Source organism: Rhododendron vialii, chromosome 11a (genome assembly GCF_030253575.1).
Source record: "Rhododendron vialii isolate Sample 1 chromosome 11a, ASM3025357v1".
NCBI lineage: Eukaryota > Viridiplantae > Streptophyta > Magnoliopsida > Ericales > Ericaceae > Rhododendron > Rhododendron vialii.
In genome coordinates this window covers 27,888,421-27,907,500 of record NC_080567.1, presented here as the reverse complement: position 1 = coordinate 27,907,500, position 19,080 = coordinate 27,888,421, and the positions used below count along the sequence as shown (strand labels likewise).

The following is a 19,080-nucleotide window of genomic DNA, read 5'->3' as shown; positions in this document are numbered from 1 at the left end:
TTCTTTCATAGTATGTGAAAAGTAAGTAAATAAGTAAGGATAATTTTGTAATTTTGCGTGAATAAGAAGAAGAAAAATCATGCAAATGGGTAAAAAGATAAATGGCTGTGTGAAAAATATTTTCCAATAATAAACGAAACTATACGTCCAAACCCTCGAGGACCGGCCCAGTGGTCTCCGGTGTTAGAAATTTGATGAATGAACTTGGAAAATTTGGAAAATCTTTCGAAGCAACCGAAATGTCCCCCGTTGGTTCATCGAATTTGGACGAGACCTTGTTCGATTCACATTTTAGTTTTGTTTTAGCTTTATTTTCTAATTATTATCTTATTTTTCTCTCCAATCATTATCATATTTCTCCAATTATTACTTTCATTTCTCTATTTACTCATTACCTCTCTTTACAATCATTACTCTATTTCTCTCTCCACTTACCACCAAAACTAAAAATACCCAAAACTAGCAAACGAACAAGACCGTATTATTTATTGTAGGTGGTTTATTTCCCCGTGATGTGAGAATTATGGCACCCTATCCATTTCGAATGTTTCAAGAATTGATTTCCTAGACCTAGAGTGCAGCTCATGGGTCACCTCTCTATGCTATATAAAGTTGGCAACTTCACATCTATGTTCACCAATTTCGTATTCCGTAAACCAAAGTTTGCTAAGTCTGTTCACAGTGGTGTTCTGTGGGTAGTGGTTCTAGTCGGATAAATCCTAAAAGACAGAAACCAATTCAACCTCAACACCCTTTGGTAGGCAGCGAATCTATTTTAAAAATATTGTGTGTAATACAAATTTCAATTTTTTGCATTTCTGTATTGATTTTTGTATTGTCATTTCATTTATATTTTATATACGGTTCGTACATATAATCTGTATCTTTCAATTTTGTACGTAATGAAATTCTTCTCAGGAATCCATCGTATTTTGTCCAACGTTCGGCACCCCTTGGGATCTCACGCGCAAGCGTGTAAAACAAAGACCTAAAACTCATACGGAGTATAATTAAGTGGGACCCGAATTAGCCGGTTCTTATCAAGAAAAAGGGCTGTACTAGTAAATGGATGAGACATCGGATTGAGCGAAGATTAGACTTTAGGACGACAGCCCATCCCTCTCCTCGAATACAACCAAAGACCTTTGGTCTACTTGGAGTTATGGACTTCACGTGCATATACCCCACTCCCCCCACCCTACCTTATTCTGTCTGGTGATGGTCCGGAAAAAGAACTCGATATTGTTTCTCTGGAAGAGTAAGAATTTTATTGAAAGGGGAGACGGGCGATAGATTGATAAAACGGTCAGATGTCGGAGAAACGCATGCAAGTTGTTGATGAATAGCTACCACGGTAGTTGCACTATATGACGAGGCTTCCTGTAGAAACGGGCGGATATCAACCAAGTGACTCTATTGCCACAGGTAGAGAGCACTGCGTGCACGAAAAATGGTTCATGCAACCAGATGACCGAAAAACCAACCACAATCCAGAAAGTCGATATTGTTCAATAGTTCAATTAGAACCTCTTGGCATCACTTAAGCCAAATTAGAACCTCTTGGCGTCACTTGGCCAAAAGTCGATTGGCGTTGTACCTAAATTGTTTAGGTACTTGCGTTCTGTTATATTTTCAGTCACAATTGGAGTAATTGAAAATCTTGAGAGGAGTGAAGACTCTTAAATGATTAAATGGTTAGGTAATATCGGTACACCTGTATAGAGTGTTTGAACTAGGTTTGGGGGTCCTCCGAGGTGTGGTACCATAATATGAATCATGTGATTTCATTTATTTGTAGGTTGTGTCATCCTATCTATTTGATGTATGAGAATAGGTTGAGGGCGTTGCGCATCCGATACCTCTAAGCATTGGTTTTACCCGATAGAACTCGCACACGGGATCTTATTTCGGGTCTATTTGGAAGCCACTAACCAACAACTTGTGGTTTGGATCCCCTCGTTTACCCAGACAGCCCATACATTGCTCTTGGACATGGTAATGTAATGGTAGGCGCCTAGGCTACGTTCCCTGGGCGTGGGGTGACTGTAGAGCTTCCACAGCGGGTTCCCGGGAGGGAATCGAAATTCAAAGGTGCTCACCGCCCCACCTAAGGCCAGAGCAATCCGCACGGGATAGAGTTAGAGGGTTCCAAGACCCAAGTCGTGAGGCCATCACCCTAAGGTTTAAGGGGGTGTTGAAAGCACACGTGTTGAACCCGCGACCTTTGATCCAGCCAAATAACTTGTGGACCACCAGGCCACCACCCCAAGTGGTAAATCAATGGTAGACAATATGGTCTTTTGTTTCTGTTTCGATTTTAGGAAAAAAGTGAGATTTTGTTCACCAAAATTGCATTATTTTTTAGTTCTATTTTTAGGAATTGGACAATCTTTTCGGAACGGAGATAGTAATAACAAGGACCCCTGTAACAACAACAACAATGAAGTCTTTCTAATGTTGGAGTACATACCCTTAAAAGATACTGTAGCATCTCAAGCTCGAGTCCATTTACCTTGGAACATTGTTCTTTCTTCATATCGACTGAAGTACCAGTTTTAATCATTTTTCCCAGCTCCATTTTAACCGAAATAGACTTCAATTAGCCTCGGGCTGGTTTGGCATGGCATTTTCAACCGGCTTTTTCGAGGTTCTCTCTTTATTGGCAATTTCAAATGCTCAATCTTTCGTCCCTGTCGAAAAAGTACAAAGAAATAACATGTTCTTTGAAACAAGGTTGCTAACACCTATTACCTTGATTCATTTAGGATGGGTGTAACCTATTTCTGATTAATATCCCACCGTCCAAGAGACCTAGTTGGTGACATATATGGATCCTTTTGACTGAAAAGTTGGTGCAGAAAATACATAATTCGCCTACACAGTACACATTTCTGTGGAAATTACTCCAGCATATGATGTCTCTTGCAATCATCTTCCTTCTCACCTGAAGTATAGAGCTACTGCTTTCCCACCTGTGGAAAGTGGAAACTCATGGCATGCTTATGAAAAACAGGCACACTTCGGCATGGATCACGTGCCCTGAGGCATCATGTATGGATCTTGATCGACAGTCACGTGCTTTTCTGTGCACGAGCAATTGATACAATGGCGTTAATCCCCCAAACGCCTGATGGAGATGCGCAAAATGCACAGAGTCAGACAAGAATAATTTCGCATGTGTTAGAGACTGAAAAGGAGGAACTGTCTAGGAATTCTGCTGCACAATCAGTTTGCCTGAAATCCGAGTCTAGAACATTTAGAGCCTATTTAAGCTTGGACTCTCTGATCTCAATGCATTCAGGTAATAGCTCTTAAAGTTGAGGACTGCTGAACTCAAGTGGTTGATTGGACAGTAGTGTCTAAACTATCACAACTCTTGCTAATGAGAAAGTCCAGAGGGGTCATCCATCATACTAGATCGCATAGAGACGTATAAAATTTTGTGAAAGCACACTGCTACTCACTACCTTCTGGGATCGACACTAGACAAATGAAAGACTTTTATTAGGTGAGATGCTAACAGATGCTACAATGCAGAAAACTAGACTTTTAACGCTGAACTCGCACATTTCATCTATTAGGTCCAGAAAACTATGCCCTCGGTGACACAGATGCTACGATGGCTAACTCGTGAAAACAGGAACTTGGGTTCTGAGGGGAAGACATTGTATCACCAAATTTATAACACTCATGACATGCCAAGACCAAATCTGCTTTAAACACATTGCTGGAGTAATGATTTGTAGACTGACTCCTGCAGATTCTCACATCAGCTAGAACAAGTTCCATTTTCAACACAATGCACTTGACGACAAAGAGACTACTACTTAGTAGCGGCGGTTACTAAAACTTCATCCCTACCGACGGTTCTTTCAGCACTTTTTCCCTTTATGTTCTGAAGTGGAAGTTTGGTTCTTTTGCTATTTATGAGGATTTTTGGAGTGATTTCTGTTAGAGGGGTAAAATCTAATCACACCTCTGCTGAAAATTCAAGCTTCAGGCAAGCATTTGAGTCTTGCAACTCGTACAAACCTCCTCGGCTCTTCCTCAAGGCCTGGCAATTACATTGGGGTAGCTTGGGTTAACCTTGAATGCATAAATATCATCACCCAAAGCTAGCACCATCAATTGCATGTCATTAACCATGAACCAGAATAGAAGAGCTTCCCTCACTTAAAAAAGTAGACTAGCCGAAACGGAAAGATGTGTTCACCAATTATGAAAACCACCTGAATCTCGAGTCATTCTTCAAACTAATCATAGACTCTATGGAGATAGGCAAGACTCCCATGTTCTACTTGTCTTCATGCCTTCTTCCTAGCACTTTTAGGGATGCCAAAATTTGTTTCTTTATGTTTCCCATTACTTCCAATTTGCTAGAGAGCATTAGATCTGTGACGCCACAGGCTTTTCTCATATATTCACCAACACCTGCGAGGGGGAGTCAAAGGCTCTCTATGCGCGTAGGGCACTCTAAATCTTTCTGGTTTCTTAACGTTGAAAAGCTGCGCTTAGTTGCTTCCAGCTTGTTTTGCCAACACTAACAACCGACAGACAATTCCTCATGTACACCTCACAGACCTCATCATAACCAACTCCTAACAGGACTCACTACCTAACTACCCTTTCCAAAGTTTCCCTTGAACTTGATTATCTTCTGCGAATATGCCTCAAGTAATTGAATATCAACTTGGATATACAAGTTGTTTCAAGAACCAAAGGAGGACCGTCATCTTTAGAAGCAGGGCTGTCCTTGCAAACTAAAACCAGCCATTTGTTTGACAACAGGAAAGCTTTCATCTCATCGACATACTTTAGGTTTAAACAAGGTTCCCCTAAAATAAGAAAAAAGGTACCAAAATGAGGGAAGCCTGCACGTCTTGTTCTTAGTAACCATTTTGACAAAGCAAGTGCACCAAAGGGTCCCAAAAGCACAGGGAGATGCTTTATTTAGCCAAGAACTTCAGCAATCAGATTGTAGTGATTGAAAGCTTCAAGTTTTCAATCTCTCTCTCTCTCTCTCTCTCTCTCTCTCTCTCTCTCTCTCTCTCTCTCTCACACACACACACACACACACACACACACACACACAAGAGAGGGCAAACCGAGGCGCTATATGTCTCTAAATTTTTGGCACTTACGATCTTACCTGGGAAGCTTTTGAATCGCAAATCTAATTTACTTGTAGTTCTAGTAGTGGAAAAGATGGTTCTCCTGTACAATCAATCTTCAGTCACTAGCAATGAAAACAAATCAAAACAAAAGGCTGCAATATGCCCAAGAGAAGAATGAACATGATTAAGAGATGCAGTATCAGGAAGGCCAAGATAAAGGCATACCGTACATACTTAGTCCAACACTGAACAGCTGCGGAAGTTATATGTCAGGTGGAAGTCCTGGACAAATTAACATGAAAAGGAATGAAAAATATTACTCTTAGACTCCTAGAGCAGTTCAGAACAACAACTATGTTCCTCTCGGAAAGCAATATCAATCTGTGACAAACAAAATGTGACAAATTTACCGGAGTGTAACAAAATGTGATCACGGTGGCCTTTAAATCCCATCTGCAAGCACACACTCCACGTCTGGTGAGTAACATTACGAGTACAATTCAGCTCATATGCACTTCTTGATATCCAGTCCACCTGCAAGCCTTTCTTTGTATGCCATCTCTATACGCATCATACAAGCATGTTGCAAGGATGGCATATCAAATTATACCAATCCTAGTGCAGTTCAAAACGACGACTATATTTTGCAAAACACCATATTAGAGGGAGGATTTTCCTCTCAAAAAACATACAAATCTGTCAAAAACACGTGACCCATTAACCGTAGCATTATAGACAAATATTCGATGCAGTGCTTCCATAACCTCATCCACCAGAAAAATGTTTCAGTTATATATAGCAAGTAACTTCTCAGGCCCAAGAATTGAGATCTCATAGGCATTCCAATCCCATTACACAGACTACACATCTGGTGAGAAAACATTCCGAGTTCAATTGAGCTCGCATGCACTTCTTGATATTCAGTCCTCCTACCAACATTTCTATATCACCTCTTCGTCAAAGACACTGACTCTTCATACATTATACAAGCATGCTACATGGATCACATCGCGAAATCGGGGAAATTTATAATAGATCGAACGCTCATAATAAGAAATTAGATGCCTCTAGTGAAACTGGCTAGCAATCCACAGCAAAGCATTGGTGCTTAGGGGTTCAAAAGAATTGCACTGGGCTTGAAACTAATGAAAGGCCAACTATTTAACAAAACTGCAAGCTCAATCTTTCGATTCCGAAAACATATTTTACAGTATGCACAACTTGGCAATACAGGCAAACTGGAAAAAGTACTATGTATGTCTGAAAGAAATGAATGGCTGCAAGTTTCAACTAGGTCCTAGTTACCTTGAACTCACATTGACAAAGAGAGGCACAAGCATGAATACCAATTTTCCAAAATCAGTTTAATGGCTCAGGATTTGATACTTCAAATTCCACAAGACGTGAACTCCACTAGTATGTATGATCATATAGATAATCAACCCATGTAATTTCTTGAAGAAGTGTTATGCTCTCAAACGCCAAAAGAAAATCGATCATTGGATTCTGTTGCTATTCTTGCAACTCGAAAAAACCAACATCTAGGCGAAAAGAACCCTTTTTCAAGATTCCAAAGAAGAAGGCACCCATTTAAAAGCCATCAAAGAATTTCCCTTCAAAAAAAATAAAAACATGAACGTACAATTATTTATATTGCTATGTAGTTTCTCAATTCTCATCGGTCTCGGGTATGCCGATATGGGGATTACATTCTTCGGAATAAAAATCGTTCTTTTCAACCAAAGCTCTCAACAACTCAAAAGTAAAATTAGGACTATTAGGATCGCTGCTTGTTTTGGGCTCAACAGGGGAAGAGGAATCCAGATTTGGGTTTGGCTTTAAACAGCAGTACAAACAACCCTCACCACCGCCACCGCCACCGCCACCGCCACCGCCACCGCCTCTGATCTTACCAAAACAACCCGCCGGAAAAGGAGGAGGAGGAGGATTGGAGGCACCCTTTCTCCTCTTTTTCCTGAATCGAAACAGAGACGCCCTCTTTGGCCTTCTTGTTTTCCGATGATCATTGCTTTCGCCGGGAACAATGTCCTCTGGTGGGTTCTTGGCAGGCTGAGACATTAACGAAAATGATGTATTTTTTTTGTATATCTCTATACTCTATAGTGCAAGAAAGTGGAAATCATTGAGTAGGACCACGGCCATATATTTGTTCTTTGTGGGGGATGTGTATGTGAGGACGGAGGAAACGGGGGAATGAGGATTGTTGAATTGAATTGAACTCTTTCGTGTCAGGTAGAGAGAGAGAGATAGAGAGAGAGAGAGAGGGAGAGACTGGGCAGATATGTTCGCCAGAGTTGCCGGGCTAATATGAGGCTGTGGTGTGAATGAGTAATGAGTGAATAATGACAGGTGCTCCCATCGAACCTAACCTACAGTATTGTACCTTTTCCCTCGTTTTTTTTCGATGAAAGGTGTCTCGGATAAATTTGCACGCACCTCAGATTAATCTTTACAGTCCATTCCACATTCATTTCACACGCTTACGCGTAGGTGTGATGTGGTCCCAAGAATTGTTGGTAAAAGAATCGACCTAAGACCTTAAGGTAAAGCAAACACCTGAGCCTGTTTGATAAAACTGAAAACTGAAACTGAATGTTGAAAAATTAAGTGCTGAATGCTGAATTTTTTAAACTAAAAAGTTGTTTGGTAAACATATTTAGTACTGAATTAAAAAAATGATAAATTATTTTTAATTTCAATTTTCTCTTAACTTACTAATGGTCGCAATGTATTTATAATAATGGTGGAATGGTGATTGTGGTGGTGGTGGTGGTGGTGGAGCGGCGGCGGTGGTGTTGGAGTGCTGGCGATAGTGGTGGTGGAGTGATGGTGATGTAACGGTGGCAGTGAGTGGTGGTGGCGGTGGCGGTGGCGGTGGAGTGATGGTATAATAGTAACAGTGAATGGTGTCGGTAAAGTGATAGTTGTGCAATGGTGACATTGTGGCGACGGCGATGGTGTGGTGGTGGTGGTGGTGGTGTGGTAATGGTGGTGGTGGTGATGGAGTGATAGGAGAGTGGTGGTGGTGGCGGGAGTGGTGGTGATGGTGGCGAAGTGTTGGTGGAGGTGGTCGTGGTGATGGTGATGGTGGCGAAGTGGTGGTGGGGGTGGGAGGGATGGTGGTGGTGGTATGATGATTAAATGCAAGTACACAAGAATTCAGCCAAAATTAAGTAGCTCAAAGCTACTTAATTTTTTTCAACTTTTTAGCCTACATTTTAAGTAGCACTTAATTTGTTAAGCAATGTATAATGTCGTTATCAAATCTACTGAATCACTTATTATACTTAATTGATTTAGTTTTAAGTGCTGAATTTAGATTATCAAACAAGCCCTAAGTGATGGTATAATAGTAAAAGAATCGACCTAAGACCTTAAGGTAAAGCAAACACCTGAGCCTGTTTGATAAAACTGAAAACTGAAACTGAATGCTAAAAAATTAAGTGCTGAATGCTGAATTTTTTAAGCTGAAAAGTTGTTTGGTAAACATATTAAGTAATGAATTAAAAAAATGATAAATTAATTTTAATTTCAATTTTCTCTTAATTTACTAATGGTCGCAATGTATTTATAATAATGGTGGAATGGTGATTGTGGTGGTGGTATGTTGGTGGTGGTGGAGTGGTGGCGGTGGTGTTGGAGTGCTGGCGATAGTGGTGGTGGAGTGATGGTGATGTAACGGTGGCGGCGGTGGCGGTGGAGTGATGGTATAATAGTAACAGTGAATGGTGTCGGTGGAATGATAGTTATGCAATGGTGGCATTGTGGCGACGGCGATGGTGTGGTGGTGGTAGTGGTAGTGTGGTAACAGTGGTGGTGGTGATGGAGTGATAAGAGAGTGGTGGTGGTGGCGAAGTGTTGGTGGTGGTGGTGGAGGTGGTAGTGGTGATGGTGATGGTGGCGAAGTGGTGGTGGGGGTGGGAGTGGTTATGATAGTGGTATGGTGATTAAATGCAAGTACACAAGAATTCAGCCAAAATTAAGTAGCTCAAAGCTACTTAATTTTTTTCAACTTTTTAACCTACATTTTAAGTAGCACTTAATTTGTTAAGCAATGTATAATGTCGTTATCAAATCTACTGAATCACTTATTACTTAATTGATTTAGTTTTAAGTGCTGAATTTAGGTTATCAAACAAGCCCTAAGTTTTAGACTAAAGACTACTTGACTAACTTATTGAGAAACTCATTTTTTTAATATTAATTTCACTAAATTTTTTGCTCAATAAATTTATTGGCTTTTGTAAAATTGTTCACACTCTCTCCATTTCTAAATTACCGTCTGCCATATCACGTGCATTTTTGAACCATAAATATTAGGTATTTTTGTGCAATATTTTCAAAATTTCTTGACACCAAATTAAATGTTAATACATATAGCATTTTATGTTGAACTAAAGTAATAAAGCTCGGTTCCCATTTTTTTTTTTATATACAAAGGGCTATAAGCCTTGCATTTATGGTTGCTATTTTTAAAGCCCGTTTGGTATATTATCTGTTTATTTACTTATTTAACTAGCAAATTGATTAAAGTAAAATAAAATAATCGTTTTCTTATAAGTAAAAAAATTAAGTTTACAAGGAAGGATTACCGAATGAGTCATTGGAACAAAATTAAGGAGAGAAAGATTTGAGATGAAAAAAAAAAAGGACACTTCTATATAGAGAACTGTTATGCAATTGGCCCACGATTGTGGAGTGATCGACAATGAGGTGGTGAATTTAGTTTCTAATCATAGTAAATTCATATTCTTATTTATGCATTCGATTAGAATTCAATACCATAGAATATTCTAACATTTACGAATTGTCTATTTGTCCAAGACTTAAGACGGGCACATAAGTGGAAACAAAGAAAACAATTACTGATAAATAAACATAAAATTGTGTGGCTTGCTGGCATAACCCATATATTAGCCATTAGGTAAGTGACCCAAATAATTTACAAAGGTCAAACATTCTAAACCTTTGAATTATTTGAGAGTTTGTCCGGTCGTCAACTTCAGGCTTCCGCAATTAGTCCAGGCGCGCACGACTTGGCCCCGATATCCGGTTATAAAAAAGGTTCTCCGAATAAATTTTACTAATAATCTAAGAAAGCATCATGGTCCCTTTCTCGCCAGTTTGAACACAATTTTAGTCGCTAGGCCACTAAAGAAGATTATTATGCAAATTAATACTATTATGTGCTACGTGTTTTCTTAATACACCATACAAATGGGTTTGTGAGTTCCGTGTGGGTTAACCTTTGTTTGTGGAGGAAATAAGTGTTTTCAGTGAGTGGATTCTCAAAACCAAAAGGTGGAAAAATTTGCAATAAATTATTACTATAAAGTTGCCCAGTTGATGAAATTGTTTACAGGTTTGAAATCCATTAGAAATCGAAGGTCCGATCCTTTGTCAAAACTCACAAGCAATATTTTTTTAATCCCATCCCACAAACCCCCGGTGTACCGAGATACAAATAATTTATTTGAAATGTTTGTACATTTTAAATAAAATTTCTATTATTTGCGTATTGTTAACAAATGCCATTGTAATATTGTGTCACTAGGGACATGATTAACAAAGCGAAATTAAAATGGAATGAGAACAAGAGCTTTATGTGAGTTTCACTTTCTGTTCGTTTGGTAGAAATTAAAATGTGTGGGATTATATAATCCGAGAGGACTATTTAAGCCAGCTTCCACTTGGTAAACAAACAAAGGATATAAGGAATCCAGATCGGAATATCTATATCCGAGGCAAAGCCATATCTCCAAGCTTCCTATCTTAATACACGCACACCGGAAATAATACCTCCGAATTGGAAAGTTGGGGTGGAGGAAGCGGGATAAAGAGGGGTGAAGTGGTCAAATTTGGAGGGGGATTTATGGAAACCTCAAACTCTATCCAAAAATAATACCCCCGAATCCCCTCATCTCCGGTCTTACCAAAGGAGGAGGATAACCAAAAACCCCTGCGACTAAGTTCCCAAACAGGGCAAGAGATGGGCCCTAGGTCTTAGAGAAGCAGTATAATTTATCCCCCTTCTTTTACTGCATCCAAACAACCCCTTAAAGTTTAGAGGCTCTAACAAACATGCCTTTGGGTTTTGTCAAAAATCTATATAATAAGAGAGGTCTGGGTTTGAATCCAAAAGACAACCAACGGTCATATTTGTCTCCTCTATAAATCTACACCCTCCATTCTATATCGCATTTTGGCTAATACTTTGCTTTTTCATGACAAAAAATAGAGCACATTTTTGGAAAGAGAGAATTGGTATCAAAATCTGTGACTTGGGGAGTAAACGTAATTGCTTAATTAGTGGCAAAAGCTAATTGGCCAAGACAATTGCTTAATTACAGTAGATTTTTGTTAAATCTTTCAACAAATTCTTTTAGTTATTAAATCTTTGATTTGGTGGGTAAATATTTCATCCCTTGAATCCGTATATTTTGGACCATTAGATTGGTACGTATTTTTTAAACGGAATTAGTTTTTGAATTCGTATATACGGGTAGTATAGCCAACGACATATTTGGAAAGAATTAATGAAAGGAAACCTAAAATACTCCTTCCGATTAAAAAGAAAACATTTGGCCCTTCTAATTAAAATTCAATTCGTATGTATCTCCAAACATTTGAAATCCCATGATTTATGGGATCGGTTATAAACTGAAAAGGAGAATACGTACATATATGGATTTGATTTAGTCTATTTTAAATCCATAGATAATTGAAAAGGAATCCATAGGTAATTGATTTAGCCTTTTTCAAAGGATAATTAAGTACATATCACTTGGGATATATACAAAATTGTATATAAGGAGTCATTTTCGCCTCCTATTTAGGCATTAGGTAAAATATATAAGTCCACAACCTATAAGGAATATACCTTCTATTTAGGAATGTGTGAGTGATTGGTTCCCTGTGATTTTCTTATCACATAAGATTTAAATTTTAGAAGATTTAAACTTATCACTACGTTTTAGAAGTCTCCGTTTCTTAGAAGACCAACCTGCTGTGTGCAATTGATACCTTCTATTTAGAAGTCCACATTTTTTGGGTTTGTTTGTCATATGCATAGGTTTTCCATGTCCTCCAACTTCTGAACGACCATTACCTATGGTGAGGTAAGTTCGATTTTTTTTAGTACTCACTAAAGTTCGATTTCTTTCTTGAACGATTTTTAATCATATTGGGTTTCTTTTGCCAAAAACAACTTCCTGAACGACCATTACCGACAGTGATATAAGTTTGATTTTTTCAATTCTCATGCAAGTTTGATTTTTTTCATGGACAATTTTTATTCATATTGGGTTTCTTTTGTCGTAAATTAGGAGTTTCTTGACTAATTTTTTTCAGTTTTCTTGCAAGGGATTCAAAGATCGAAGGTTTTTTTCATTTCTCATGCAAGTTCAATTTTCATATTGGGTTTCTTTTGCCGAAAATTGGAAGAAAAAATATGAGTGTGAGAGAATAGTTTTTTTTTTTGACAACCTTGCATGAGTCTTTTGCGTTAATCCTAACTTTGTTGTTTATTCTACGATCTTCTTACTTTCTATTATTTTCCTACAGGAAAGATCACAAGATATATATTTAGAGAATTCTTGCGTTGAGCTTAAATTCGAGGTACTGCAAATTTTTTTTGGATTGCTATCCTTTTTCATATAGAGCACTCATAATGATTTTGTTATTAAACTTATAAACGTTTTAATTAGGTTCATGGCTAATTTTATTTGTCGTTCGGAACATGCATGCTGACTCCTTCATCATTCTTTACAAAATTGATAAGGGAGGACTGGGTTTGAATCCAAAAGACAACCAACGGACCAGAATATCCCCTCTATAAATCTAGACCGTTGGTTGTTCAAGGGTTATCATCATTACATTTTGGTAACCGCCTAATAAAAAAAAAGGATCTCTGAGATTGATTCCTTGTGATTCAGGGATTTAATTTTTTACCACATTTAAAAGGATGCCTGAGATTGATTCCCTGTGATTCAGGGATTTAATTTTTTACCACATTTACCAAATATTGACATTTAAGCTTCTATTGATTATCACATAAATTGAAAAATAATGCTTACAGCCACATTTCCGGGTAAGAATGGATCCCGGTGATTCAGGGAATTAATGTCGAAAATTAGGGTGGTTTTCAAACGTTTTTTTTTTAACAGTAAGATCAAACGTTTGCTACTTCAAATCTTTCATTTTTTCTTTTTTCTTTTTGACATAGGAAAAGAAAGAGTGCAAAACTAATTAATGCCCTATTCTTTTTTTTTTTGAACGGCAACACCCTATCCTTTTTTTCCTTGATAGTTGTCAAAACAACATTTTTTTGCAAGATTAACACATGGAGTAATTGTAAACCTTTTTTCTCATTTTTTTAAACTTCGTTTCATTAGAACATGTGTTGTTATTTACACTCTTTTAAACATTACCATATATGCATCGATTACACACTGCAAACTAGAGTTTTGTATTTCTTTTTTTTTTTTCACTCATTTAATATTATGGGAGTCTATATATATCTTTAAAATGTTTTTTTATTGTTATTCCCATGATAAGTCACTCATTTAATATTATGGGAGTCTATATATATCTTTAAAATGTTTTTTATTGTTATTCCCATGATAACTTTTGACTATTACTCTCTTTCAAATTTCAGATAACTTCTTGGGACTTAACTAATCATGGACAATCTAAGCGTCTATGGCCATGTGAGTTGAACTGTTTCATTTTATACCTTGGTCGTAATAATCAAATTAATTGTTTCCTATGCATTCAGTGAATTCTTCATTTTCTTATGCAGCTCAACGGTAACTTGCAGAAAATGTAAGAACTATTTACTCAATTGCATTGCTTAATCTGACTTTATATATTTGATTCATATTTATTTTGTTTTATTTTTTCAATACAAATGTTACGTGTCTTCAAGAAAAAAATGTAATTGTGGTGATTCATGATGAGCAAGAAGTTAATCGTATTTTTATGCATGGGGTATGCCTACTAATGCTATTATTACTTTACTCCTTCTGTACTGTAAGGGGTCAACGAATTGATAAAAGGGATGTGGTGCCATACAATACATACCTTTCGAGAAAATATAATTCTCATATCAATGTGAAAATTTGTCTTGGAATAAAATCTGTTAAGTATATCCAAAAACACATCTACAAAGGTCATGATCGTACCATGATGGTGTTGAGAGACGAATAAATAAGATTTAGAATTAAAGTAACTATTATTAGTCATCATTTTACTTTTACAAGAAGGGATTCTTGCTCATTAATTATTTTTTTAGACTGTTATTCATGTTCCTAATTGTGCTTTTTGGATGAAGTAGATATGCGTTGGTACAAAAACTCTTGGGAGGCAGATGAAGAGACAAATTTCAAGACAATAAGATCTATGTTGAACACCTTTTTTTTTCCCTACGTAGTGTATCAGATTTGACTCTATATAAATTTTTAGATTTTTTATGCATGTTAAAATTGAATTCTATGAATGCAACATGGTATTGGTTTTGAGTTTTGTGGTTTGGATTAATATAGTTTAGTTTGTATTCTATCAATGCAATTAACTCGATATATGTGATTAGGATTATCATTGGTAGTGATGTACACACGAGTAGGGGCTTAATAAATAAAACTTTTTGTTACGGAGTGCTGCAGACATAGGTAATTAGCATGTCAAAATTTTGCAACAACAAAAATATACCATATTTTACTTTGTTCCTACCCATTTTTTTCAACTCATTCCTTTGCTCATTGCTCGACCTGTAGCTTTAGTTATCTTCAAAATGTGTTGCGTCGTGTCTTCAGGCACGGGCATTCGCTAGTTAACTCGATATATGTGATTAGGATTATCATTGGTAGTGATGTACACACGGGTAGGGGCTTAATAAATAAAACTTTTTGTTATGGCATGCTGCAGGCATAGGTAATTAGCATATCAAAATTTTGCAACAACAAAAATATATCATATTTTACTTTGTTCCTACCCATTTTTTTCAACATTGACCCCTTTGCTCATTGCTCGACCCGTAGTTTTAGTTGTCTTCAAAATGTGTTGCGCCGTGCCTTCAGGCACGGGCATTCACTAGTCTTACCATAAAAAAGGAGAAAGACAAAGGGATTTGAAAGACCAATTCAAGCCCATCCCAGCCCAAGACTGTTCAAATGTAAACCCGGTCATGATATCCTCTTTTCTTCCCGAGAAAATCTTATCTATGGAGCCAACGTAAATAAGGTTTACGGAGTTCAATTTTGACCGTCCAAAAATATTTCGGACAATTCGGATTAAAATCAATCTATTAGCGGTAATAGATATCTATTACTGGAAATAGTTTAAAAACAGAGCTCAACCATTGATTGCTCGCTGAAGTGGATGGCTGAAATTGCATAGCTCCGTAAATAGTCTGTTTGCAGCGGCTCCGTAAATAAGTTTCTCTTCCTTCCCACTGGAGTATGTATGAGCTGTGGGCAAATTCTACTTTCGTTCCTTTTCTTGTTTCCCAAAGTTCTTGTATTCCATTTAAGCTATTGCGATTTCAACAGTTGAGTTTGTTCAAGATTTATTTTAAGCCTAGACTAACAGTTGAGTTTTAAGCCTTAATATTCTTTTATAGTTTGTTCAAGATTTATTTTTTCCAAGATTAATTGTAAGTAATGGGGAATTAATTATTCATGCACATTGACGACTCTATAGTTGAAATGCCATGACAAGGAGAATAATGGGAGAAGACGCCTAAACAAAGCAACTAATGTACAAAAAAGCAAATCCAATGCAATATTGGCATTAATTGGTCTAAATTTTCTTTTTTCTTCTTCTTTCAATTGGCAAAAGATATTCGTATATCACAAAGATAAATACACAAAAATAGTACAATTATAGTATAAGAAATGCAATGAGAGAGTTTCGTAGAGTAAACAAAGATTCTTCCAGAGCTACAACACGCAAAAAACTCAGCATATCCCTTAATCTCTCTCGATCTTTTTAGATAAGAAACATTACGAACTGGGAAAAAATAGTTATCAAGATTCCAAATGTGCGAAAAACTTTAAATTCCAGAAGGTCATGCTCTTTAAGGTAAATCCCTTTTCGACAGTCACACAATGTTCAGTAAAATCCTTTTGGGCCATGCCACACATTAGGGAAACTCTAACAAGCAAATTCCTTTAGCAATTCAATCCTTGGCCAACTGTGACTTTCCAGTTAACCTTAGGAGTAACTGAGCAACTCATATGTTTACATGTAACTATATTATGGAAACCTTCCATTCTCGATAGATTTTTCCATGATCATGTAATGCGAGCTCGAGCTGCAAACCACCATATCACGATACCAGGAAAGGCCGAGTTAGCTTGCTAGGCATAGGTAATCACCGAGTTAAGAAGGCAAACACACAATTAAATCAGTCTTGAAGCAGCGAGCCCGTGCTATGCATAACCCAGAGCCACTCAAAATATTAAGGCCCAAGACACGAATATACATAGGTTGAGTAATGCCAAGGGCTACTACCAACTCATATGCACGGTTTCGCTATCCAAAGATTGAGCAACTCATTTGGCCATGCATAACACGGATTTGTTCCCAGTACAAGAAAAAAGGATAGGAAAACTTTTGGTTGAACTGATCAATAAAGAAACTTGAACTGATCCATTTATTCAAAGTTCTAACCAAATAAGAATAACATCAGAAACAAGAAAAAGAAGGATGCATATCAAAAAAGAAAAAGATAAAGAGAGGGGAAATGATAGGAAAAGAAAACCCACATGCTTACTCTCTGTTGTGTGCCCTTTAAAATCAACAGCCTACACAGAGAAACTTGAATTGCTCCATTCCATCACCATCATAACCAATACCTAGTTTCTTGTCCATATCCCAAACTGCTTGAGCCTCGTTTAGAAAGATTCTATTCCTATTATTGATCCCCTCTGATGATATAGTTCGATAATGAAATTGCAGCTGCTGTGGATCTGGAGATAGCTTCTGGTTTATGTCCTTTCGATCCCCCGTGACCGATTTTTCATGAAAATACCCATCACCTCATCAACCGGCCGAAGTCTTCTTTTCCATTTGTATCCAACTATTTTCCAAAAACCACTTTAGCAGTCTAAAACAATCCAAGTTACGGTGAAGATTAAAGCAGAAAGAGATAAGAGATTGAGATTAACATCAAACCAGCAATTATTAACTCTCTTGATTCCGAATCTGATTCGAATTCTTTCCAGTTTGACTCTCCGTGCATATTGTCTCTCTTCAAAATTCTATCATCATGTGTAAACCGTGGTCCACCAGTAACCCGCCCTGGCCCTTCTCATTACTTTCCGCGAGTGAGGACTATATTCCACATATGTCGACGCCTCTTCAAACTCTTCCTCTTCCCAATCATCGTCGTTAGGTGTAATCAAACTTTCCTCATACACAATAACATCTATATAGTGATCCTTTTCCTTTGGTATCGAAATTCTCCTATAAGAATTTTTGGTCAAATCGAATGCCTTTATATGCCAGTCACGGTCCTCACATACGTAAACCTTTGTTAGAACCCTACCATTTTTTGTATAGCCTAATGGCGCCAACAGATCACAATGACTAAAGGTAAAACCATCTGAAACCACGAACAGAGTAGTCCAACAATTTTTCACACCGTATTCTTTCATTATCAATACTTCAACATTACTTTCGTTGTCGCCTGGACGACGGTCCGAGCGAGACATACAAAGGTATCCATCCAAAACTCCTAATCCACAAATGATATCACCGTCCTCTCCTTTAGGCTCTGGCATTGGTACCTCCTCGAACTTATCCATACACGCATTAAAGTAAATAATTTGGTGGGGTGAAAGGATACCTGAATCCTTCCTAGAAGCAAACCAGTGAATATTACCATTGACCACGGGCCCCGAACCCACTGTATGTACCTTGTACGGGAACCCGATCCGTTTCCAACTCTTGCTTCTGAAACTACCAACCACAACATCATCCCAACCGGGACTATGACGGGCGAGCGCGAGAACGGCCTTGTACTCATCACTGGCGGAGTCATAGCAAAGCCCGGAACGAACTCTGTAGTCATAACGCAATGGTTCATATGCTAGCACTCTCTTGAAGAATGCAGTCAGTGGATTCCACAAGAACAAGTCCACGTCGATACGCATAAGCAACAACCCGTCGCACGATCCCAAGATTCGAAACCTGGAAATGAATTCATCCATGTTCCAGGGAACAGAAACCCTTTCCACGCAAGCGTGGTCGTGTCGGTCGATGGAGCGAGGCGAAAAGGAACACGCTCTTGAGCCGGATACGAGGAGAACCGCCGGTGACCTGGCTTTTGCGGCGGATACGTCAGAGATCAAAGAACGCCACAGCTTCGAAACGCAGGTGAATCGCTGGAGCGAAGCGAGGGATAATCTTGAGAGTATCTCGACGACGATGTCTTCCGGAAGGATAACGTTTGAAAAACATGATTCTGCTGCTTTTGATGTGCTGTTCTTTCCCATCCTTTTGCTGACCTATTTCTCTTCCTTCCGGCCAGTTTCTGTGGCTAGAGCTTTTCTCTACCAATACATGAAACGTTGGATATATATAGTCTCGGCTTGCTAGCTATTGCTAGGGCGACCTTTAATTACCGTGTCTACATTTTAAGGAGAAAAAAAGAAAGAAAGAAAAGATATGCTAATTCACGGCCCCACCATGAATAAGCTGTTTACAGCGGGAGTGAATCGGGACCGTCCAAGAGTATTCTACACGGTTTGGATTTTAAACAAATTTTTTCCGGAAAACTCTTCTCCGGAAAAGTTTGTTTAAAACCTAGACTGCACAGACCGTCTAAAACACTTTTGGACGGTTTGGACTCACCTTCGTAAAACTTATTTACGGAACACTCCTTCAATAAGTTTTTCTCAAAAAAGAAATATATAGTGGTGCTAGTTTCTAGTAGCCCTAGGAG

The 19,080-nt window shown here is 38.0% G+C and overlaps 1 protein-coding gene across 1 annotated transcript; it reads right to left on the bottom strand.

Moving 5' to 3' along the window:
• Positions 1-17,401: 17,401 nt before the first annotated feature.
• On the bottom strand, positions 17,402-18,631 carry LOC131307070 (F-box/kelch-repeat protein At3g23880-like). Its single transcript, XM_058333487.1, has one exon. The coding sequence runs from the start codon at positions 18,629-18,631 to the stop codon at positions 17,402-17,404; it is 1,230 nt and encodes a 409-aa protein (XP_058189470.1).
• Between the last annotated feature and the right edge of the window lie 449 nt (positions 18,632-19,080).

Bases quoted from the DNA above. Each gene is read 5' to 3' on its own strand.
- LOC131307070 (XM_058333487.1), bottom strand. From the start codon at position 18,631: ATGGGAAAGAACAGCACATCAAAAGCAGCAGAATCATGTTTTTCAAAC.